This window comes from Triturus cristatus, chromosome 6 (genome assembly GCF_964204655.1).
Source record: "Triturus cristatus chromosome 6, aTriCri1.1, whole genome shotgun sequence".
In the NCBI taxonomy this organism is placed as follows: Eukaryota; Metazoa; Chordata; class Amphibia; order Caudata; family Salamandridae; genus Triturus; species Triturus cristatus.
The window spans coordinates 980,384,766-980,404,069 of NC_140589.1; the positions used below are offsets into that span (position 1 = coordinate 980,384,766).

The 19,304-nt window shown below is 40.2% G+C and overlaps 1 protein-coding gene across 50 annotated transcripts in view; it reads left to right on the forward strand.

Moving 5' to 3' along the window:
- The window catches only part of LOC146820883 (uncharacterized), a 1,936,624-nt gene that overhangs the window by 1,365,372 nt on the left and 551,948 nt on the right, over nt 1–19,304 (forward strand). For all 50 annotated transcript variants that reach the window (XM_085611721.1, XM_085611696.1, XM_085611722.1 and 47 more), the window contains 2 exons: nt 325–372; nt 17,558–17,584. In XM_085611721.1, coding sequence (XP_085467847.1) covers nt 325–372; nt 17,558–17,584 — 75 coding nt within the window. The remainder of the gene's footprint in view (nt 1–324; nt 373–17,557; nt 17,585–19,304) is intronic.

Here is a 19,304-nt window from a genome sequence, read left to right on the forward strand (position 1 = left end):
ACCAATGGGAATATAGGCAAATAGGAACAAATGGAGTTGTATTATCTAATAACGATTACCTATTTACCGAATTGCTATCTGGTAATTATAAGAAATCTCAAAAAAATGTGGGATTTCTTACATACATCACATTTTGAGATTGCCAAATAGTGATTCAGTAAAAATCACTACTTGGTAATCACAAAATGCTATTTTGATACACGTGGCCCCAAATACTCTTGTTAACAGTGTACCTTATTTTTGCTGCTAAGTGTATTCAATCAGTATAATCCTTTGTGTGTTGCTTTCTGATTGACTATATTTTTGTTTATTTTCAAATTACAGAACCAGTTGTGGCAAAACAGAAAAAAGATGTCCCTCAAGCTAAGACAGGTATTAGTTGCACACATACAATGGTAACGGTGAAGGGGTTTCAAATTGCTTGTTAATCTTGTAAGCCAGATGGGTGAATGACCAAAGCACGTAAAATATTTCTTGACTTTACCTGAATACTGTTTAGATGTAGATCAGGATTTTTAAGCTAAATTATTATCATGTTGTGTAGTTCCTAGACGACCTATATAGGATCTGCGCGTTTAGATAACATACACTGCGGGACTGGTGTCCAGACTGATTCCAGACACTCCCACTGGGTATGTTGGCCTGTGTACCAGCTAGCTCGCAATGCCACTATAACCTCCTCTTACCAAGGAGAGTATAGTTGTTGGCAACTATGAACATGACAACCCTGATCTCTCAGTACCGTGGAAACAATAACTCACTTTTAGCTCTGTCACTCGTGCTCACATTGTCTCAGAGATATACACAGAATAAACGGTTGGGACGTTTCCAATAAGCATTTATTGAACAGTTGTTATTCTAGTGTAAAATAAGTGTACTGAAATCACCAGTAGACAGTAGAATAGATAAATGAGTAGCAGCACTAAGAAAGTATACAGATGGTATGTTTGTACCATTTTGCTAAAATCAAAAATACATGGCAATAAAATGCGTACCCCTATGATGCACCCTAACTAGATATACCTAAATGTACCTAGATTGTGAATAGGTGTATAGCCAAGAATCCCTCTAGGATAAAGTCAACCCCACTACCTGATGTTAGCCTGCGGGACCCCGTTCTGCTCTCAAGCTGAACACCCCGCGAGGGATGTCAGACCACTGCAACCTGGAGTATCTGCATACAGGAACCTCAGCGTCTCGCGTCAGTGTGTCGGCATGGAAGTCATGACCTCCTCTCTCTATCTCAGCAAGATGTGGTGTTTATATACCCTAAAGTATCCCCAAGGGTTCTACCTTGCTGTGCCAGTGTCGGACTTAGGATGACATTGGGAATGAACTTTATACACAGTTATTATGCAGGAGATGATGGTCCTGCTGTGATTCGAAGAAACTAAAAATCCTCATGCATAATTTATCAGGCCAGTGTCCAGGGAAAAACCCTACGTACTTATGTGTAGTATTGTAACTAGCTAAAAGGTCAGTCCTCCAAATCCGTTATGTATGTAGTATAGGAGAGTATGTAGTTGAAGGGTTGTGGTGATACCTAGACCTATATCGGGGCACCTATATGAAATATAACAATCATGTCTAATCAAAAAATATGAACTTTCTCTGATATTAATTAGTAATTATCGGGAATCCTCATTATGAAATGTATTTTTTGATTCAATATTAATTCGAATTTTCAGTATTGTATATATTGGTACTCATATACTGCAAATCTAGCACAGAAGCAACACAGTGCTGTGTTTTATTGGAAATGTTTTTGGGAGGTGGTGGTAAGATCATCTACATCAAAGGCTTTACTAAGAATGTCGGTGCAGGACAGTGGTAATTGCACACCCACAGAGTTAACAATTCTGGGGGTCCTCTTACCTCCAAGGATGCATAAATAACAGGGTTTCTTAGTTGAACCCAAAGAAATCTCCTGAGTTATGAGGAATCAAAGGTGGCATTTTCAAGCCTGATTTCCTCAGTAATTCCTCATTCTCTCCTTCAGTTTCTCTCAAACATTTTGACTGCTTCAGCAACTTAAATCTCTGGGAGAAACATGAGACGTCCTAAATGACTTTGTAGACCTCACATGTCCAGAAGATATTGGTAGCAAGTTGCCAGCTCCACCATGATTTCAATGTCTCTCATAATGTGGGCTGAAGTAGGGCGAACAGTTGCATTACAATTCAAAATTCTAACTTTTTAGGAAAAGGGAGGAATAGGACCTCATTTAGAGTTTGATGACTAGCCAGCCAAAATGTCAGGACTAGCGAAGGTTGCATCACAATCCACGTGACCCCCGCCTGATAGCACAGGAAGTGACATCACACAAACTTTGACATGGCGACATCACAGGAAGTGACATCACCTGCCCTTTGACCCACCCCAATGATGTTACAGGAAGTGACGTTGCAAGGATTTAACCTGATTACCTCATAGGAAGTGACATCATGTGACCTTTGGACCCCATGATATCAAAGGAAGTGACATTGCATGACTTTTGGCTTGGTGCTATCAGAGGAAGCAATGCATTTACCTTTTGGTAACCTACATCACACACAAAGGCTGGAAAATCTCGACAGATACAAAAGAAGTACTCTATAAACATCAGGATTGTAAGACTGGGAGAAAAACATAACTTTCTAACTTGTATCATGCAGCTTTCATGTAGCTCTTAGATGGGGCTCTATAGCTCACTGTTCTTCATTGTGAATGTCATTTATGAACTGCACAGTAACAGCAAAATCTCTGTGACAAAAGCAGTAACGCACTGGGCTATCCCATTAAAATATTGTTCTTTGATATGCATGGTACACATTATTTCCAGCAGGCCTATTAACCCTCTGCGCTACCTTAGATAAGTAAAAACTACCACTAGACAAAACTCCCATCTCTCTCCAGCAGGTACTTAAATAAATCCCTCGAGTTAACCTTACACTTTTATTGTTCCCCGAAAACTGCTGAGTATACTAGGAACTTTACAGTGCATTTAAAACTGCTGCACTGCTACAAAACTGGCCCCCACTAACAAAACCTTCCCCACGCTCTTCCAGCCTCCAGGGGAAACACCATCCCATTGCCCGATGCCCAGTACGGCCATTACAGCATTGGGGGTGATTAAAGCAGACAATGTCCTGTTGGCCAGTCCATCAGCACTAGGCATCAAAAATGACTTAATAAATTAGATCCCAAACAAAGACCACAATTATAGTGCCAACCTGGAGAATAAGCCTTGGCAGCTCCCATTCAATACATTTAAATACATTAAAAGCCTTCTACTCCTAAGCATGTCTGAAGCATTTAGGGCAGGGTAAAATGTCCAAAACTACAAAGTCTGCTAATCTATTCCACCACCGACTAATTAATGTATACAAGGCCATGACATCCATTCATGCATTCTTGCATTCATACGTGAGTTTATTTGCTTTGCCCGGACATAGATAACAGCACCCACCAGCCTCTACTGGAAGATTCTGCACAAGTAACTTTGGAATAACCACGGCACCAATGATACATGTGTCTTCGGAAGCAGTTAGAATGCTAGGATTCAGGCCTGTCCCAGACATGAACCAACAACAGCTGTAGAAGGTGTTTTAATATCCTCCACTTACAACAGCCACCAAGTGCAGTGACTCCCACCGGCACCAATATGTTTTATGGTCATTTTCCTCCAAGTGATTTTGTAATGGTTCTTTTATTTACCAGGACACATATCCATGCACATGGACTTAAAAGTCTTTCCTCACACAAACTATGTTATCACCTGGATTAGCCCTGTACAGTAGAGCTTTCTTTCTATGCGGAGAAAATCATGTTAGCAGTTATAAAACAGTTGCTTTGAGAATGACACATGAAGCCACAGTCAGTGCTGGATGAGTCTAAGATGCACCACCTCAAAGATTTTAAAACGCACTCCGAGCATTGGAGTGAGGGGAGTGCCTCTGGGCAGACCTTCCAGGCCCCGGGGGCTAGCAGTGTGAGCAGTTGTCCTGGCTATGCATTTGATACATTTCTTCTGTCTTGGGAAATTGGTTTATATCTACCTGCCTTAGGTCATTGCTTATTAGAACCACATACTCATGGAGATGCGGCTTCCCTATCGACAACTAATATTGGTTCATCACGAGGCCTTGTATCAGAGTGAAATACACTGGAGGGTTTGTTTTTCGAACAGTGCGGCTCACTGGTCAACCTGCAACTGGGGTCGGGATGTGTACCAATGTTTGTCGGGGGGATTACTCAACTGGACAGACGAAAACCTACAAGTTATACCATTATGCAATTTGAGGGTTTTCCCAAAGCCCCATCATGTTGTGCACAGTTGACTGTGTCGCTACAACGCCCATGGTGGTAATATGCGTGAAGCTAAAATGAACAACATGTCAACCTACCACCGCCCGGGGATTAATGCAAACCACTTGTTACAGCTCGACTGCATTTGTCTTCCTCTGTGTATCCGGGAGTTTGTGCATCTATTTCTGTGTCCCAGCATGTTGCGTTCCTGTGAGTTTATTCGTGTGTGCCCTTCAGTACACGGCTTTATGCATGGGTGAGTGTGTGCAAATGGATAAGTGCGTTTATGCTTGTGCACATATCTTGTACTGTGTGTGTTACTACACAGGTATGTTTGTCTTTCCGTTGGTGCTGGATCACATCACCGGAGACACACCCATGTTACTGTAGAAATGGTCATGTCTCTGCGTCCACTCAGCTCCAGTAGTTTGTATTTCATTTCCAATTTTCTTATCACACAGGTGGAGCAACGCACTGCGGTGGGTGGTGAAACTAGGGTCCCCCAAGAGACACTAGGCAGGATCTTAGGCCAGTCGACATTTGTAATGAGCAAACAAACACTGGCACTGTATACATAAGTAAAGCATGAGACACACATGCAGCGTGGCACGTACCCAAGCGAGAAGCTCAGGCAGAAGGGCGCAGGTCAAAATGTCTTACATGGAAGTAGAGACTGCTCGGCTCTTCGCCCCGGATCACCAGCATCTCAGGGTACAGGACCAAGAGCCTCTTGTGTTGTTCCTGAGAGGGGAGATGCTGTCAATCTGACAATGTCCAGCCGTGTTCACCACAGGTCATCATTTTTCCCTGCAGACAGAGCTTCAGCACAGCTGCCGAGGCAAACTGCGGCTGATTGTATGCCACCAGAGAGCTTGCGAAAGCTGACAAACAGCCAGGGGTTGCAAGCAAGGTGGCAGGGGTCTCAAATGGTGGCTTTGGGGTCGCAGTTGTGAACCTTGGTGATCTCTAGTTGACGTCCATGCAGCCAATCCGTCAAGTTAATGAAGCTATAGCCAAAGCTCCCTGGTGAAAGACAAACCTCCATATTTATAGATCCCGGAAGGCAGGCACGGATCTTTGTGACTTAAGTAGATTTGCTGCCATCGCAGCTCTGGTAAAGACACTGAAGCTTTGCTGAGAATGCGCCATGTTTAATGCATTCTCTTGGCAATGTTTTTTTCTTTTCAATAATAACCTACCAAAGGAAGTGTTTATTATTGAAAAACTAAAACATAATGGCCATGACACGCTGGGAGTTCTGACCTATTGCTTGGGGATCATATGTCTGGTTTCCAGTATAGGATCCCCAAAATTCATGTGGTAATCCCAAATAGGAAAAATCAACATCACATGCCATCAGGACTTCTGTTACTAGCTTCATTGGCAGCAGGAGGAGGAAACAGCTTTGCAGGATGTACAGGGCAGATGCTATAAAAGGCATTCTAAACTCCCGCAGTGTGGAACATCGCATACTCTCAGGACTACAGTTACCAGCTTCCCCAGAGGCAGGGGGAGATAGCCGCTCTACAGGATGCGCCAGGGGGCGCTAGCAAAGGCGTTCTAGACTTTCACAGCTTGGGAAGCACCTGGACATTTGCCCGGGCAAAGACCGGGCCCATATTAGCCTGTTAGCCAGTATGAGACCAGCCCAGCCCCTTTAATTGCTAAGTCTAATTTATTTTTCTGCCTCCTCACTTGGAGGCACCAACCTGCCAGGAATTTTGACACTTTATTGTCCCCCCCCTCCTCCTTTTGCGTCTCTTCTCCACAAAAAGCATTCACCCAATTTTGCATTAAGAGATCATGTTGGGGAAATGGAAAATGCCTGAGGGAGATAAAACAAATGCACTTTTATCCTCATATGAAAGTACCAAACTTGACTCCTTTTTAGTAAGACCTGTGGGAGTTATTGCCAAAGAATTGACCTGGCTGAAAGATGGCTTTTCCTGGAGCAAGGCATTCCTTCTGCCAGCGTGCAGCCTGCCCTTTATGCTGAAACAGCAGGTGTCTCAACCAAAGTGCCGGTATTTTCTACTGAACAGATAGAGGGATCAGCCAAAAGCAGTGCTGAACTTGGCCAGTACTCATTACAGTATGGTCATGATTCGACCCCTTCACAAGAAGGCGGCCCATCTGTAAAAAGGAAACATCCACGCAAGGATACTGGATGCCTTAAGACTGGGACTCTCGACAAAAAAGTAAAGGATAAAATGAAAGTAGCTGGAAGAGTCACAGATAACAGTGATTCACCTGGACCAGTCTCTTGTACTTGCTCTGCTAACGCCGGAGACTCTATGTGGGACAGGCTGCTTGACAAACTTAGGGACCTGATCTAAACCAGCATTGTTCCCTTAGCAGGAAAAATTGAGAGCCTAGAAACTGCTATCTTAAAATTCTGCAGCTTGAATCGTATAAATAATCCCACTCACACCAACGCAGCAGAGCCAACTATTGTACATAGTGTAGCTGACACTTTTGAAAAGGAGGGCCACAACAGGCCCCAATCCTTACAACCCCAGGGAGTGAAAGAGGCTGCTCAATTGCCCAAATTTGATAGGACCTCCTGGTTTGTTTGGAGTACTCACAATCATTATATTGACCAAAGCAATAAGAACCTGGATTTCAGTTACAGAAATATGCTGTACAGTTTACGTACCCATGTCTCAAACACCACCCACCTCAATCTTCCTGTTAAATGCAGCCCTATGTTGCGGTTTTGGCCAATGTTCCCTGCTTGGCCCCAGTCAAGGAGGAAACTCATATCAACCTTAAAAACTAAGTTTGTCATTGGCTGAACAAAAACATGGATCTTTGTTTCACAGAATATAATGACATACAGGGTCGGACTGGGAATGCAAACCGGCCATGGCAATTGATCTGACTGGCCGTGTGGCGGAAGGGGGGGAGGTTTGGTGGAAAACACTGCTGCTGCTTTTGGTACAGGGGTCCGATATTGTAGCACTAATTCAAACCAGGCCTCCACTATTGGAAAGCCGCCCCCACCGTTCCGGCCCACCGGTGAAAACGCCTGGTGCACGCTATGACCAGTCCAGCCCTGATGAAATATTAATTGTGAGAAGGGTGGGCTGGATTGGGCCATCACATAAGCAATTGACAGGGGACTGTGCAGTACTATTATTTATTTAGAATTCAATAGTTTATAAGGGAAGTGAAAGGAGATCTATAATGGTGGTACACAGAGAGTAGCATTGAAACTAATTAATGCATGTTAGATTATGTTCACAGAAGGATGATAACCTCAACAAGCAGTGGGTTGAATTCACCCATGTCCACCGTTTAAGTGCTATGTACAGTTTATATTGTGAAACAGAAAATTGCCAAGGTGATAATTTTTATGATATTGGATTACGTATAGAGCCTTTCAAGAGGCATTCTTCACCCACAGTTTACAAAATGAGGCACTGGTCCATCTCATTTTAGCATTCACTCACTTTAGTGTGACTGATGGAATTTTAATCTTTCACAGGTAATATATCCTCATGCAAAGTAATTCCCTTCAGTGTCGGGGACCACTTTGGCAATGTGTGCTTTTTGAGACTAAAAATATTTTGTACTTTTAGCAAGGTTCTTTTTTATACTTGCAATATCTATACAGCTCCCACAACATTAACCTTGACAAAACGAAAACAAAATGCTGCCCGTCAGTGCCTGATCCGTTGGCTTTGTCGATGCTTGTAAGTCACTGGTAAGCTATACTATTCTCCCCTAAATCCTTAAAGAACCACGTGGAAGAGGAGAAGATAAAAGATCAGAAATGGAAAATTTTGACTGGATGTTAAGTGAAAAGACACGGGGAAGGGTGCAGAAGGCTGAGGAGGAAACAAATCCAGTGCCAAATCATTCATTTGGAAATTATCAGATGTAACTTGCTATTAAAGGAAGTCCCTTGACTTGGCTGGAGGAAAGAATAAATATATGGTCCAAGCTTCCCTTATTCCTAGCCAGGCAAATCATGCTAGCCAAAATGATTATCCTTTCCAAATTCCTTTATCTTTTTGTTAACATCCTGCTGCCGCTCACAGTCCATTTATTCAGGTGTTTAAAATCTAAAATTATCACTTTTTTAGGTAGGGGGGCAAAAACACCAAGATTTTCTTGGGAGATTCTCATTTTCTCACTAGCACAAGGTGAAATGGGAGCACCTGCCTTGGCATTATATGCATATTGCTCTTAGGTCCAATACTTAAAGTTTTGGCTATATTCGACTCCTTTTCAACCTCACATGGCTATAGAGACAGATCATGCTCCCCCATGCCATCTGTCAACAGCACGCTATTGCCCCTATAGAAATCCCAGAAGGGAGATTGACACTATTGAGTGTGTCTGCTGGCAATGAGGGGTGTGGGGGGGAGTGGCCTGAGAAAAAGCGCAATATTGGATCACTTTTACGCCCCTTCTATTTCATTGGCCAATAATCCTTTACTCTCCTCACTTTTACAGAAAGGAGTCAATAAGCGTGCACACAAACATAAGATTGAGCTGTTCTCTGACCTATGCCCAGATGGACAGTTCCTCTCATCACTACGAACTGCAGTGTCTCCACCGACTACGCTCCTTGACACCATACTATACTACCAGTTATGAGCCATGTGTTGCACGCTGCCCAAACTGTTTCATTTCCCACCCTCAGGCCCTCCCATCACTGGAACACATCCTCACTACCCACATAAACTGATAAAGTGCCTTTACAATACTATGCTGAGCTCCTCACCGATCATTACCCAAAAGCCCTGACAATATGGAGGGCTGACACTGACCCAGCCATCACAGACACACAGTGGTCCTTTTGCTGTGGACAGCTAAAACCAATATCATCAAACTATAGATTTAGATTTATTCACTTAAAAATTCTGAACCACATCTACTGCACCCTTTTACAACTATTCCAGATGCGGTTGGTCTCTGATCCATGTGATTTGTGGTGTAGAGCCCCACATGCTGGCTTGGCAGGTTCCAACATAGTCGCTTTTTAGGGGGAGGTGTTTGCTCATATACATATGATCGCGAGGGGAGGTCATGAAGTCCTCCACTCGCTTCATGTGGGACTATTGGCCTACATTAAAGATGCCTCAAAAACATGCCGCCATCTCACTTCCATGCTACTTCTGCTGGCCAAGTGCAGACTTGCTATACATTGGACTGTAGACCCGCTCTAACCATTAAATCTTGGATTAACTATATCACATACTGTCAAGACCAATGGTCTAATTTCTGGGAGCTCATGCCAATCCGATCTGGTCCCCGGGACATTTGGTAGCCATTCACATCTTGGCTTCGACAGAGGGACTTTGACTCATCTACATCTACCTCAACTCCATGAACACATTGTAACACTATGGTTCTGCCTATTACTCCCTCGATGTTTGAAAGAGTGTGAGGAAATAAATATTAGAGACTCTGAAGAGGTTTGGGAAATAATATTTTTAACTGATGGAGAAAAATCTGGAAGCGAGCCGCATAGAAGGCCCCTGGGACCTCTGGAAGAGGAATATATTATTTACCTCCTCTCTATCAGAATATGTCTTATGATTTACATATATGTTATTGTCAATGTTTTAGACAAATGTAAGTTCTTCTTTCACATTTAAGGCATTATCAAAGACTGAATGTCAATGAAACATTTCAGGCCATTTTTTAGTTTCATATATTTTTATTGAAACAGCATGTAGAATGTACATGCTTGAGAATATAAAATTGAACCAACGTGCTAAGCATAATAAATCAGTATGCAAAAATGAAAGGTATACCTATAATTATGTTGAATGGACATAACATTTTAGAAAAAAAAAGTTTTTATATTGAGAGAAGATGAAAAAATATAAAGGAAGGAAGCGAAACGAAAGAAGCAGGATCGTAAGACAGAAGAAGAAGAATAGTGATGCAGGCTAAAATAGGAAAACTATTACTTAAAGTTGCAAGTTAGAAGTGTTATTACGTAGGTAAGTCCAAATGTATTAGCTAATGTATACGTTTTATTGAGTTTTTAAAGATTCAATGAACCATCTCATATCTGAAGTTCCCAGGAAACATGTTTTTCCAATAAAATGATTTTCTAGTTGTGGAGTTAAGATCTAATTTATTCCGTTGGGAATTTTTCACAAACAGCAGCCTTATTTAAAATGAGAAGTTGTAACATCGACAAGATTTCATGAAACAACCTAATTTTGGACTTTACACCATACAATGAAATCTAGTCACTGTATGAATAGCATGGCCCTGGTTCACTAAAGGTTTGTCTGGGCAGAAAGTTAATATATTTTAATAAAAATCATTGTGACATTCAGTTTTAAATTCAAAGGTTTGTATAATATGTTAACATTAAATAATAAAATGTTTTTAGATATTTTTTCATATTGAATTAAGTTTAGCTATATTTTTAACTATTTTTAACTATTTAAAATAATTTTATTTTACAAAATTTCCTTTGGGGTGTAAGTCACTACCTCCATTATTTTCCATGATAGGGTGCTGCAGTACCAGCATTTGGCCATGTGTGGAGATGGAGGTACTTCAGCTCAGAGCTGGGGCACCTATACCACTGTTGTGGGTTTTTTGTCACTGTAGTAACTTTCGAAGCGCAGTTTATAAATAATAATAGGCTTACAGTTTTGTAAGTGGGTGCACATTACCCCCTAAACCCCTTGATAACCCGCCCTTAACTCTTATTTACTTTTCTCTAAACCTTTTCTAACATACAACCAACAAAGATTTTCCCTCATCTGATACATTGTGTGAGTCATGAAATAATCGGGGAAAATCAAAATGGCTCACACCCTCAGGACAAAATGTCCTATGTGTCAGGTTTATGGCTTTGTTGATTCGGAGACACAAACCTTAATTTACGGATTCCTTTCTGAGAAACAAAGAAATGCTGAGCCGGCCATCACAGCATAGTGATTTGCTCAGCAGAGATTTCTGACCAAACTCTTCCGCAGTATGTCAGTGAAAGGATTTTCTGCAGAAATGATCTGCCAATGCAGAGGGAAACTTTAGAAAGGACAGATGATCTAGGAAGACCACCCACCTGGGTCGATAGGACCTCCTTAGACTTTTTTTTACTGAACTGACCATACATAAATATCTATAGCCACTCCCCCATTCCTATTTTGACAAGAAAATATCTTGAGTATATTTGGGACCTGAGTGAGCATCTGAAAAATTAAAATGGATGTCTAAATCTTCAACAGATGGCCCAAAATAATTGACCTGTAAATAAGAGTGCTTGCAGACCAGTGTGATCTTCAGATACCCTATGCCATTAGTCTAACTAGAGAAATAAAGCAGCTAGGTATGCACTCAATTATACTGATTGATCAATTTATCAAGTGCTCAAAACTTTAAACGAACAATTATCAATAGTGTGTGCACCAGGTAAGTAGCACTGCCAGCCACCTCATTTGAACTGAAGAATTGAAGATTCTAGATGATTATCTAGAAATACCAAGTGCACTACGTAATGCCCCTAAGAGGCGTACTCACGTATTCAGAATTATAAACAAAAAGTTTTTTATACCAATTATCCACAATGTGTTGTAAAGTTCGTACTCAATCTTTTGTAAAATGCATCATCTATGTAGAAAACATAATTTCGAAAAATAGTTTGGAAAAACATAAACATAATGCAAATATCTTTTAGTGGACTCAGAAGAAGTCAGGGAGTGTACATTGCGATGTTCAGCAAACAGAAAAAGAAAAAGAAAAAGGACCGCTGTAAAGATTAATCGTAAACCGTGAAGGATCATAAGTTGAGTGCCAAACCAAGAGTGAACTGAAAAAAGATTCAAAAACCCAAACACCAGTGTGCGCTTGACAAATCAACACCTCTGTTATACTGCGAGTCACGCATAACTCAAGATCGTACCTTAGATCACTGAAGTTCGTAGACACGTACACTCCCTGACTTCTTCTGAGTCCACTAAAAGATATTAGCATTATGTTTATGTGATTTCGCAACACTTGCAGACTACATATAGTTATGTTTATATTTGTAGATCCCCTGACGAAGGGCTCAATCAATATCCCGAAATGCCTTGGGATTTTTCGCTGATTTATGAATTTTAAGAATTTAACGCTGCTGACTACAAGCAACTTTCTGTTGATTTTCACTCAAAAAAAGAAGCAATCTGCGTTCAGCAACAATAAAGGCAGAAAACTTCATCTGTTTATATGAAATTGTTTTTCCAAACTGTTTTTTCGAAATTGTGTTTTCTACATAGATGATGCATTTTACAAAAGATTGAGTACGAACTTTACAACACATTGTGTATAATTGGTATAAAAGTACGCCTCTTAGGGGCATTACGTAGTGCACTTGGTATTTCTAGATATTCATCTAGAATCTTCAATTCTTCAGTTCAAATGAGGTGGCTGGCAGTGCCACTTACCTGGTGCACACACTATTGATAATTGTTCTTTTAAAGTTTTGAGCACTTGATAAATTGATCAATCAGTATAATTGAGTGCATACCTAGCTGCTTTATTTCTATTGTTTATCAAATACCACTGCCTTAGCAGCTAACAGTGCACCACATTTGTTGAAAGATTTAAACATCATGTCATTTGATGATATAGTACATCTGACAGATAATAGAGCCCATACAAAAGTTTATTCATCTGCTGAAGCTAGTGACATTTATGGGCTCATTAAGGAAGTCAGGTCTTTTGGAACCACTTCAGGTTCCACTGTACAACAAATTTGTCAATTAGAGTATCTAATGCGAAGATAAATTAATCAACGTTTGCACGCGACGACTCTTATTCAGTACCACGAAGCTAGCCGAATTCCAAGGGGTTTGCGTTTAGCGATCAAACCAATGTTGTTCAACATGAACAAAAAATGTATGGAAAAATGGTATGCTATTTTAAATAAGTGCTCTCTTGATTTGATTTTATTAATTGTTGAAGAGCTGTCTCAGGTTTTAGTGGAATTTGAATCTGAAATCAAAAATCTGCAGGCCAATTTGATATCTCAAATGGAAGCTGATCTTTGGTCATACACTTTGGATGAAATTAACCTCAAACTAGACGCTTATGCAAAAGAGATTCATGAGCGAAAAATTAGGAAATTTCGCAGAGATACGATTGATTACAAATTGGATGAGGTATATACCTGGGTGGAAGTGTATGCTCAAAAACGCAGTTGACAAAAACAAGGAACTCCATCATCTGAAGAGAGCTTAGTATCAGTCACTGACACTCAATTATCGCGTCCTCCTGCTCCTACAATTTCCCAATCTCTAGCGAGTGAATCAGCTACTGCTGGTTCAAGCACTTCAAAAGTTTCTTTTTTAGAGACAAGCCCAGCATCAAATCAACCTCCCACGCAAACACCAACACTATCAGTGAAACCCGCCGAGGCCACAGATTCTGCAAAAACAGGATCCACGCGCCGTGCGAAGAGACACTAGTGGTTAACATTTCTTCCAAAGTTTTAACTCAAAAACAAATTTCAGTTTTGTATAAAGGTTGTTCTTTTGTTCCCACTTATCATGGTAAAAGTCTAGATTCTCAAGTAGATCTATATAAATTCATCAGAAAGCTTCAGCTAAGATTTTTTTTTCAACTATTGAGACCACTCTAGATCCGGGACAGGAGGATGGTTACCTTGAATTCAAATCTAAGAGCACTTTTGTTCCACCTTTTTCTCACAAAACCATAGATTTGTTCGAAAACTTAGTGAAACAAGACTTTGCTAAAATGTCATCTCCCAAGTCTGTATCCCTCAATCTATCCAAAAGTGAAAAAATGGCATTTAATTCTTTAAGAAGCAACCAAACTTTACATTTTTCCAAAGCTGACAAAGGAGGGGCGTTAGTTGTTATGGATCGCACTCATTATGAACAAAAGATTCATTTGATGCTAAAGGATTCCACTACCTACATTCCACTAACTGAAGATCCTAGAGTCTCTTTTTCCTCTCTACTTGACTCTATTCTCCAGCATGCTGTTGATATGTTATGGATTAGCAGTAAGACTAGGGAATTCTTGTTCACACGATTTCCACGTAGACCATCATTGTACATGTTACCCAAAATTCACAAGAATGTAGCAGATCCCCCGGTGAGACCAATTGGCTCCGGTTGTGGGTCACTACATGACCCTCTGGGGCGTTACCTAGATAAATTTTTTCAGCCTATAGTGCAGTCAAGTCCATCGTACTTGCAAGATACTACTCATTTACTTAACATTCTCCATGACATCAGGATACCTAAGTCATCGGAAATACTGTTGTGTACAATTGACGTAGTGTCATTGTACACTTCTATTCCTCATAATGAGGGTATTGATGCAATTGAATGGGCCTTGTTGAGGCATGACCCCATCAGGGCTCACAAGGTGTTTCTCGTTGAACTGTTGCATTTTTGTCTGTATCATAGCTACTTCCAGTGGAAGGATCAATTTTATCTTCAAGCTAATGGTACATCGATGGGCTTTTCTGGGGCCCCCAGCTACGCCAATATCTTTATGCTTAAATTTGAATCTGAAAATATTTTGACTGATCTACTTTGGGCATCTAGGCTTATTTTGTATCGACGTTTCATTGATGATATTTTGATTTTTATGGCATGGATCACGACATGAACTTGAATCTCAAATCCACAAATAAATGAGGTAAACCCAAGAATTCAATTTACCTATCTAATTGACTCTTACAGCATTGCCTATCTAGATGTTGAATTGAGAATATCTGGAGACATTATTGAGACATCAGTGTTTAGGAAACCCACTGATCGCAACAACGCCTTACAATACCACAGCTTTCATCCATGGTCACTGAAGAGGCATTTGCCTTTCTCACAATTCTTGAGAATCAGGCGTATTTCTTCTGATCCGGAGTCTAGCATGCAGACTATTCAAGATTCCAAGTATAAGTTCTTAGCTAGGGTTTATCCTGTGGCAGTGGTGAATGAGGCTGAAAAAAGAGCATTGACGAAGAATCGTGATGTTTTATTACAAAAGCAAGACAAGTCACCTGGGCCTCATCGTGAAGTCTATGTATCTACTTTTTCAACTAACTCTGATTTTGTCACAAAAAGTATTTTACAAAGATGGGATTTGCTTCAATCAGAATCTGACTTCAAAGGTATTTTTTCAGAGCCGCCTTTGTTTGCGTATAAAAGATCTAGTAATCTAAAGGAAATTCTGAGTCGCACCACACCTATTTCTGACACTGTTTGCAAAGGTATGATGAAGTGCATGAATTGTTCTCATTGCAACAATGTCATCACGGGTAGGCATGTTTCACATCCTTGGACTGGCAAAAAGATAAAGTTGAATTTTGATGCTAACTGTAATAGTCACCATGTGATTTATCTGATTAAATGTCCCTGTGATTTGCATTATGTGGGCAAAACAGAGAGGGTACTACGCACTCGCATCACTGAGCATAAGAGCAGAATACGAACCAAGACCACAAGCTCACCCTTAGCATTACATTGGTCAGAAAAGAACCACTCTATTGCTCAATTGAGCTTCTGTGTTTTGGAAAAAGTTGAACCACGCTTGGATAGGGACATGACGAAAATCTTGTCACAGCATGAATCATACTGGATTTGGTTCATGCAAACCCTACTTCCACGGGGGTTAAATGATAAATTTGAATTGGCATGTTTTCTTTAATGAGTTTCATGCCTTGCAACCATAGTATGCTTTTAGTTGGTTTCTACTGCGCATTGTTTATATTGCATTGTTTATATTACACAGCCAGTCGATGTTTGTATTAGTTTATATTCTCACATTGAGCTGACATTGTGATGATTATTCATGTTGTAACCAAGTTGATATTGTGATGTTTATTAATTCTGTAGGGTATTGTTTCTCACGTATATTTTTTTACATTTTTCTTCAACTTTACTTTTCCTGCCCTATGTCGTTTGACGACACTGTTCATTCTTTCTGGTGGTGGGTTTCCTGTCTTAGCATGGGGGCTACCTGATAGTCCTGTCTCAATGTTTAGTATTGCATGATTATTAGCGTCGACTCGTTGATTTTAAGTTCTGAACAAATGTAGTCCTGTTTCTCTGTTTGATTCACATTACGTTTTATAAACACGTGACAACGCGGAGACTCACGAGTAAGGACCCGGTGTGTCTTTCCGTTGAGCCGACTCTGTAAACATATTTTCTGGTAGGCGATATGCACTTGGTGTTACTCGCATATTTTTGCATATTGACAGTTCTCTGTCATGTTATATGGAATAAAGGCCAGTAATCATCTTTTTTTCTGCTACAGATATCCTGTTTTCGATATTCATGCTTAACTTTAAATGAGAGGCTTATAATCGGTAAGCGTTCTTTGTGGTTTCTTGACACTCATGGTTTTCTGGTTATGGGTACCTTTTACTGACGGAGTGTTTTGGATTATAGATAGACTGAGTATACGATTGTCCTGGCATATTCTAGTCATCGTGTATAGATTGACCACATGTATTTGTGTTTGTGTCTACGAACTTCAGTGATCTAAGGTACGATCTTGAGTTATGGGTGACTCGCAGTATAACGGAGGTGTTGATTTGTCAAGCGCACACTGGTGTTTGGGTTTTTGAATCTTTTTTCAGTTCACTCTTGGTTTGGCACTCAACTTATGATCCTTCACGGTTTACGATTAATCTTTACAGCGGTCTTTTTTCTTTTTCTTTTTCTTTTTCTGTTTGCTGAACATCGCAATGTACACTCCCTGACTTCTTCTGAGTCCACTAAAAGATATTAGCATTATGTTTATGTATTTCGCAACACTTGCAGACTACATATAGTTATGTTTATATTTGTAGATTTCCCTGACGAAGGGCTCAATCAATAGCCCGAAACACATTGGGATTTTTCGGTGATTTATGAATTTTAAGAATTTAACGCTGCTGACTACAAGCAACTTTCTGTTGATTTTCACTCAAAAAAAGAAGCTATCTGCGTTCAGCAACAATAAAGGCAGAAAACTTCATCTGTTTATATGAAATTGTTTTTCCAAACTGTTTTTTCAAAATTGTGTTTTCTACATAGATGATGCATTTTACAAAAGATTGAGTACGAACTTTACAACACATTGTGTATAATTGGTATAAAAAACTTTTTGTTTATAATTCTGAATACGTGAGTACGCCTCTTAGGGGCATTACGTAGTGCACTTGGTATTTCTAATTAGTCTATCTAGAGCATTTGTTATTCTGATATATTACACGTGTAACATAAACATAGAACAAATGGTCAAAATATCTTTTCCTTTTTCTGATATTTAAACTTGTACCTTTTTTCAGTTACTGTCAGCGAATTAAAAATGACAAGTAAGTAACATGCAGCATGCTTCTTGTTGCTTTGCCTTGAACGAAGTATGATTTCTTAAATAGTTTGGAGAAATCTAAAGTTTTTTACTGTATCCAAATAAAATATTATTCATGTTCTGCTACTATGTATTCCGTTCCGTGCATGTGTCATTTTTATTAACTGCCGCATGTGTTCGCCTATGTCCTGTGATCAATGTGCTTTGAACAATGTTGCAAACCGTGACATGAATGATTTACATTTTAGTAGGCACAGCACCATCTGGTGTACTTCCTCGAGAACAACTAACGTTTTTGGTTAGGCAAAAATAATTTGTGTATACTAAATAAAAATGCATATTGCATTTAATTAGGTAGAATATCATGTCTGTAACAGGGGCGTAGCTTAGCCAGTGAGATTCAAATCTCTCAACCAAAAAAGCAGAGATTCAAATCTCTCAACCAAAAAAGCAGCGGACTCACGGATGGAGAGGGGAGATGATCATGGGGATAGGGTAAGTGCTGATTTGCATTCGGTGGACCTCTGTCTAGATATCACAGTGCTTGAAAATCTATGGGTTTGCACAAGTTTCAGTGTACGTCTATGGGTGCAGATTTTCTACCTTTCTGGTAAACGGGCCAGCATATCTATTTCAGGTCCCAGTCTAAAAACTGAAGAAATTAAACTTCCTAGCGAAATGTTAAAAATGAGAAAAACCGCCACAGACGTAGCAGGCCCTATTCAGAGCCTCCAGGCCCAACCACCAAGCCAAGAATGCTATTATTTGGGGTTGTCAAACCCACAACTCCCAATCTGGCCACCCCCAAAAGCTATGCCCCAAGTCTGCGTCTCCGTTCCCACAAGGGGGACAATATGTTCACTTTAATGGTGGCTTCTCTTGGACAATTGGCAACAATGAAGACGTATCGTGACCACATGAACAGACTAATTACAGTGTTAACAAATAATCGTATTTCATAGCATCTTATAGAAAAATACACTCTTAATCTTACTCTTGAAGTTTAGGAATGAAAAACTTTCCATAATAGATTCGCCATAACACTTTCAGAAGAAAACATTAGTCAGTGCAAGCTTTCTTTCTGCGATGCAGACGTTGCTTATGACCCGAAATACACGATACCGAGCCCCAATTTTCATAGAAAGTGTATCATACCTTGGAGGACGACATTATTCTAGATTTGCAAAACCACGACGGTCTTTCAACTAGAAAACATGTTTCCATCCCAGTTCTCCAGTCTCCCTACACCTTGCCACCAATGGCGGCTGTAATCTTTGAAAGTGGTGCAGCTTAATAGCCCTCACCTGCCTAGTTGAGCAAGAAATGCGAGCAACCCTTATCTATGTGGATGTTCTTCATGGTTCACCCACTAAGAAAATTATGAAAATGAGGGTTGCATTTTACAGCACATTCACAGGTACATTTCACTAAAACACCTTATTCTTTGAAAATGGCATTAATGAAATATTCAGAACATTATTGAGGAACCACCTATTCCTGACCCTCCTGAGAAAGGTCCGCCTGTCCAACGATAATATAGAGAAAGGGTGGTAAAAAATTGTATTTTCAACACAATTTTTCAAAATAAGAATTAGAACTCCATAGGTGAAACAGCTTAGCAAATTCTATGTTATATGCTCTGTGACTTACCATAACATCAGTCTATCCTTCTTGTTAGAAATTGAGTTTCTGGTTTGCAGAGGTATGCACACTGTCCAACCTCG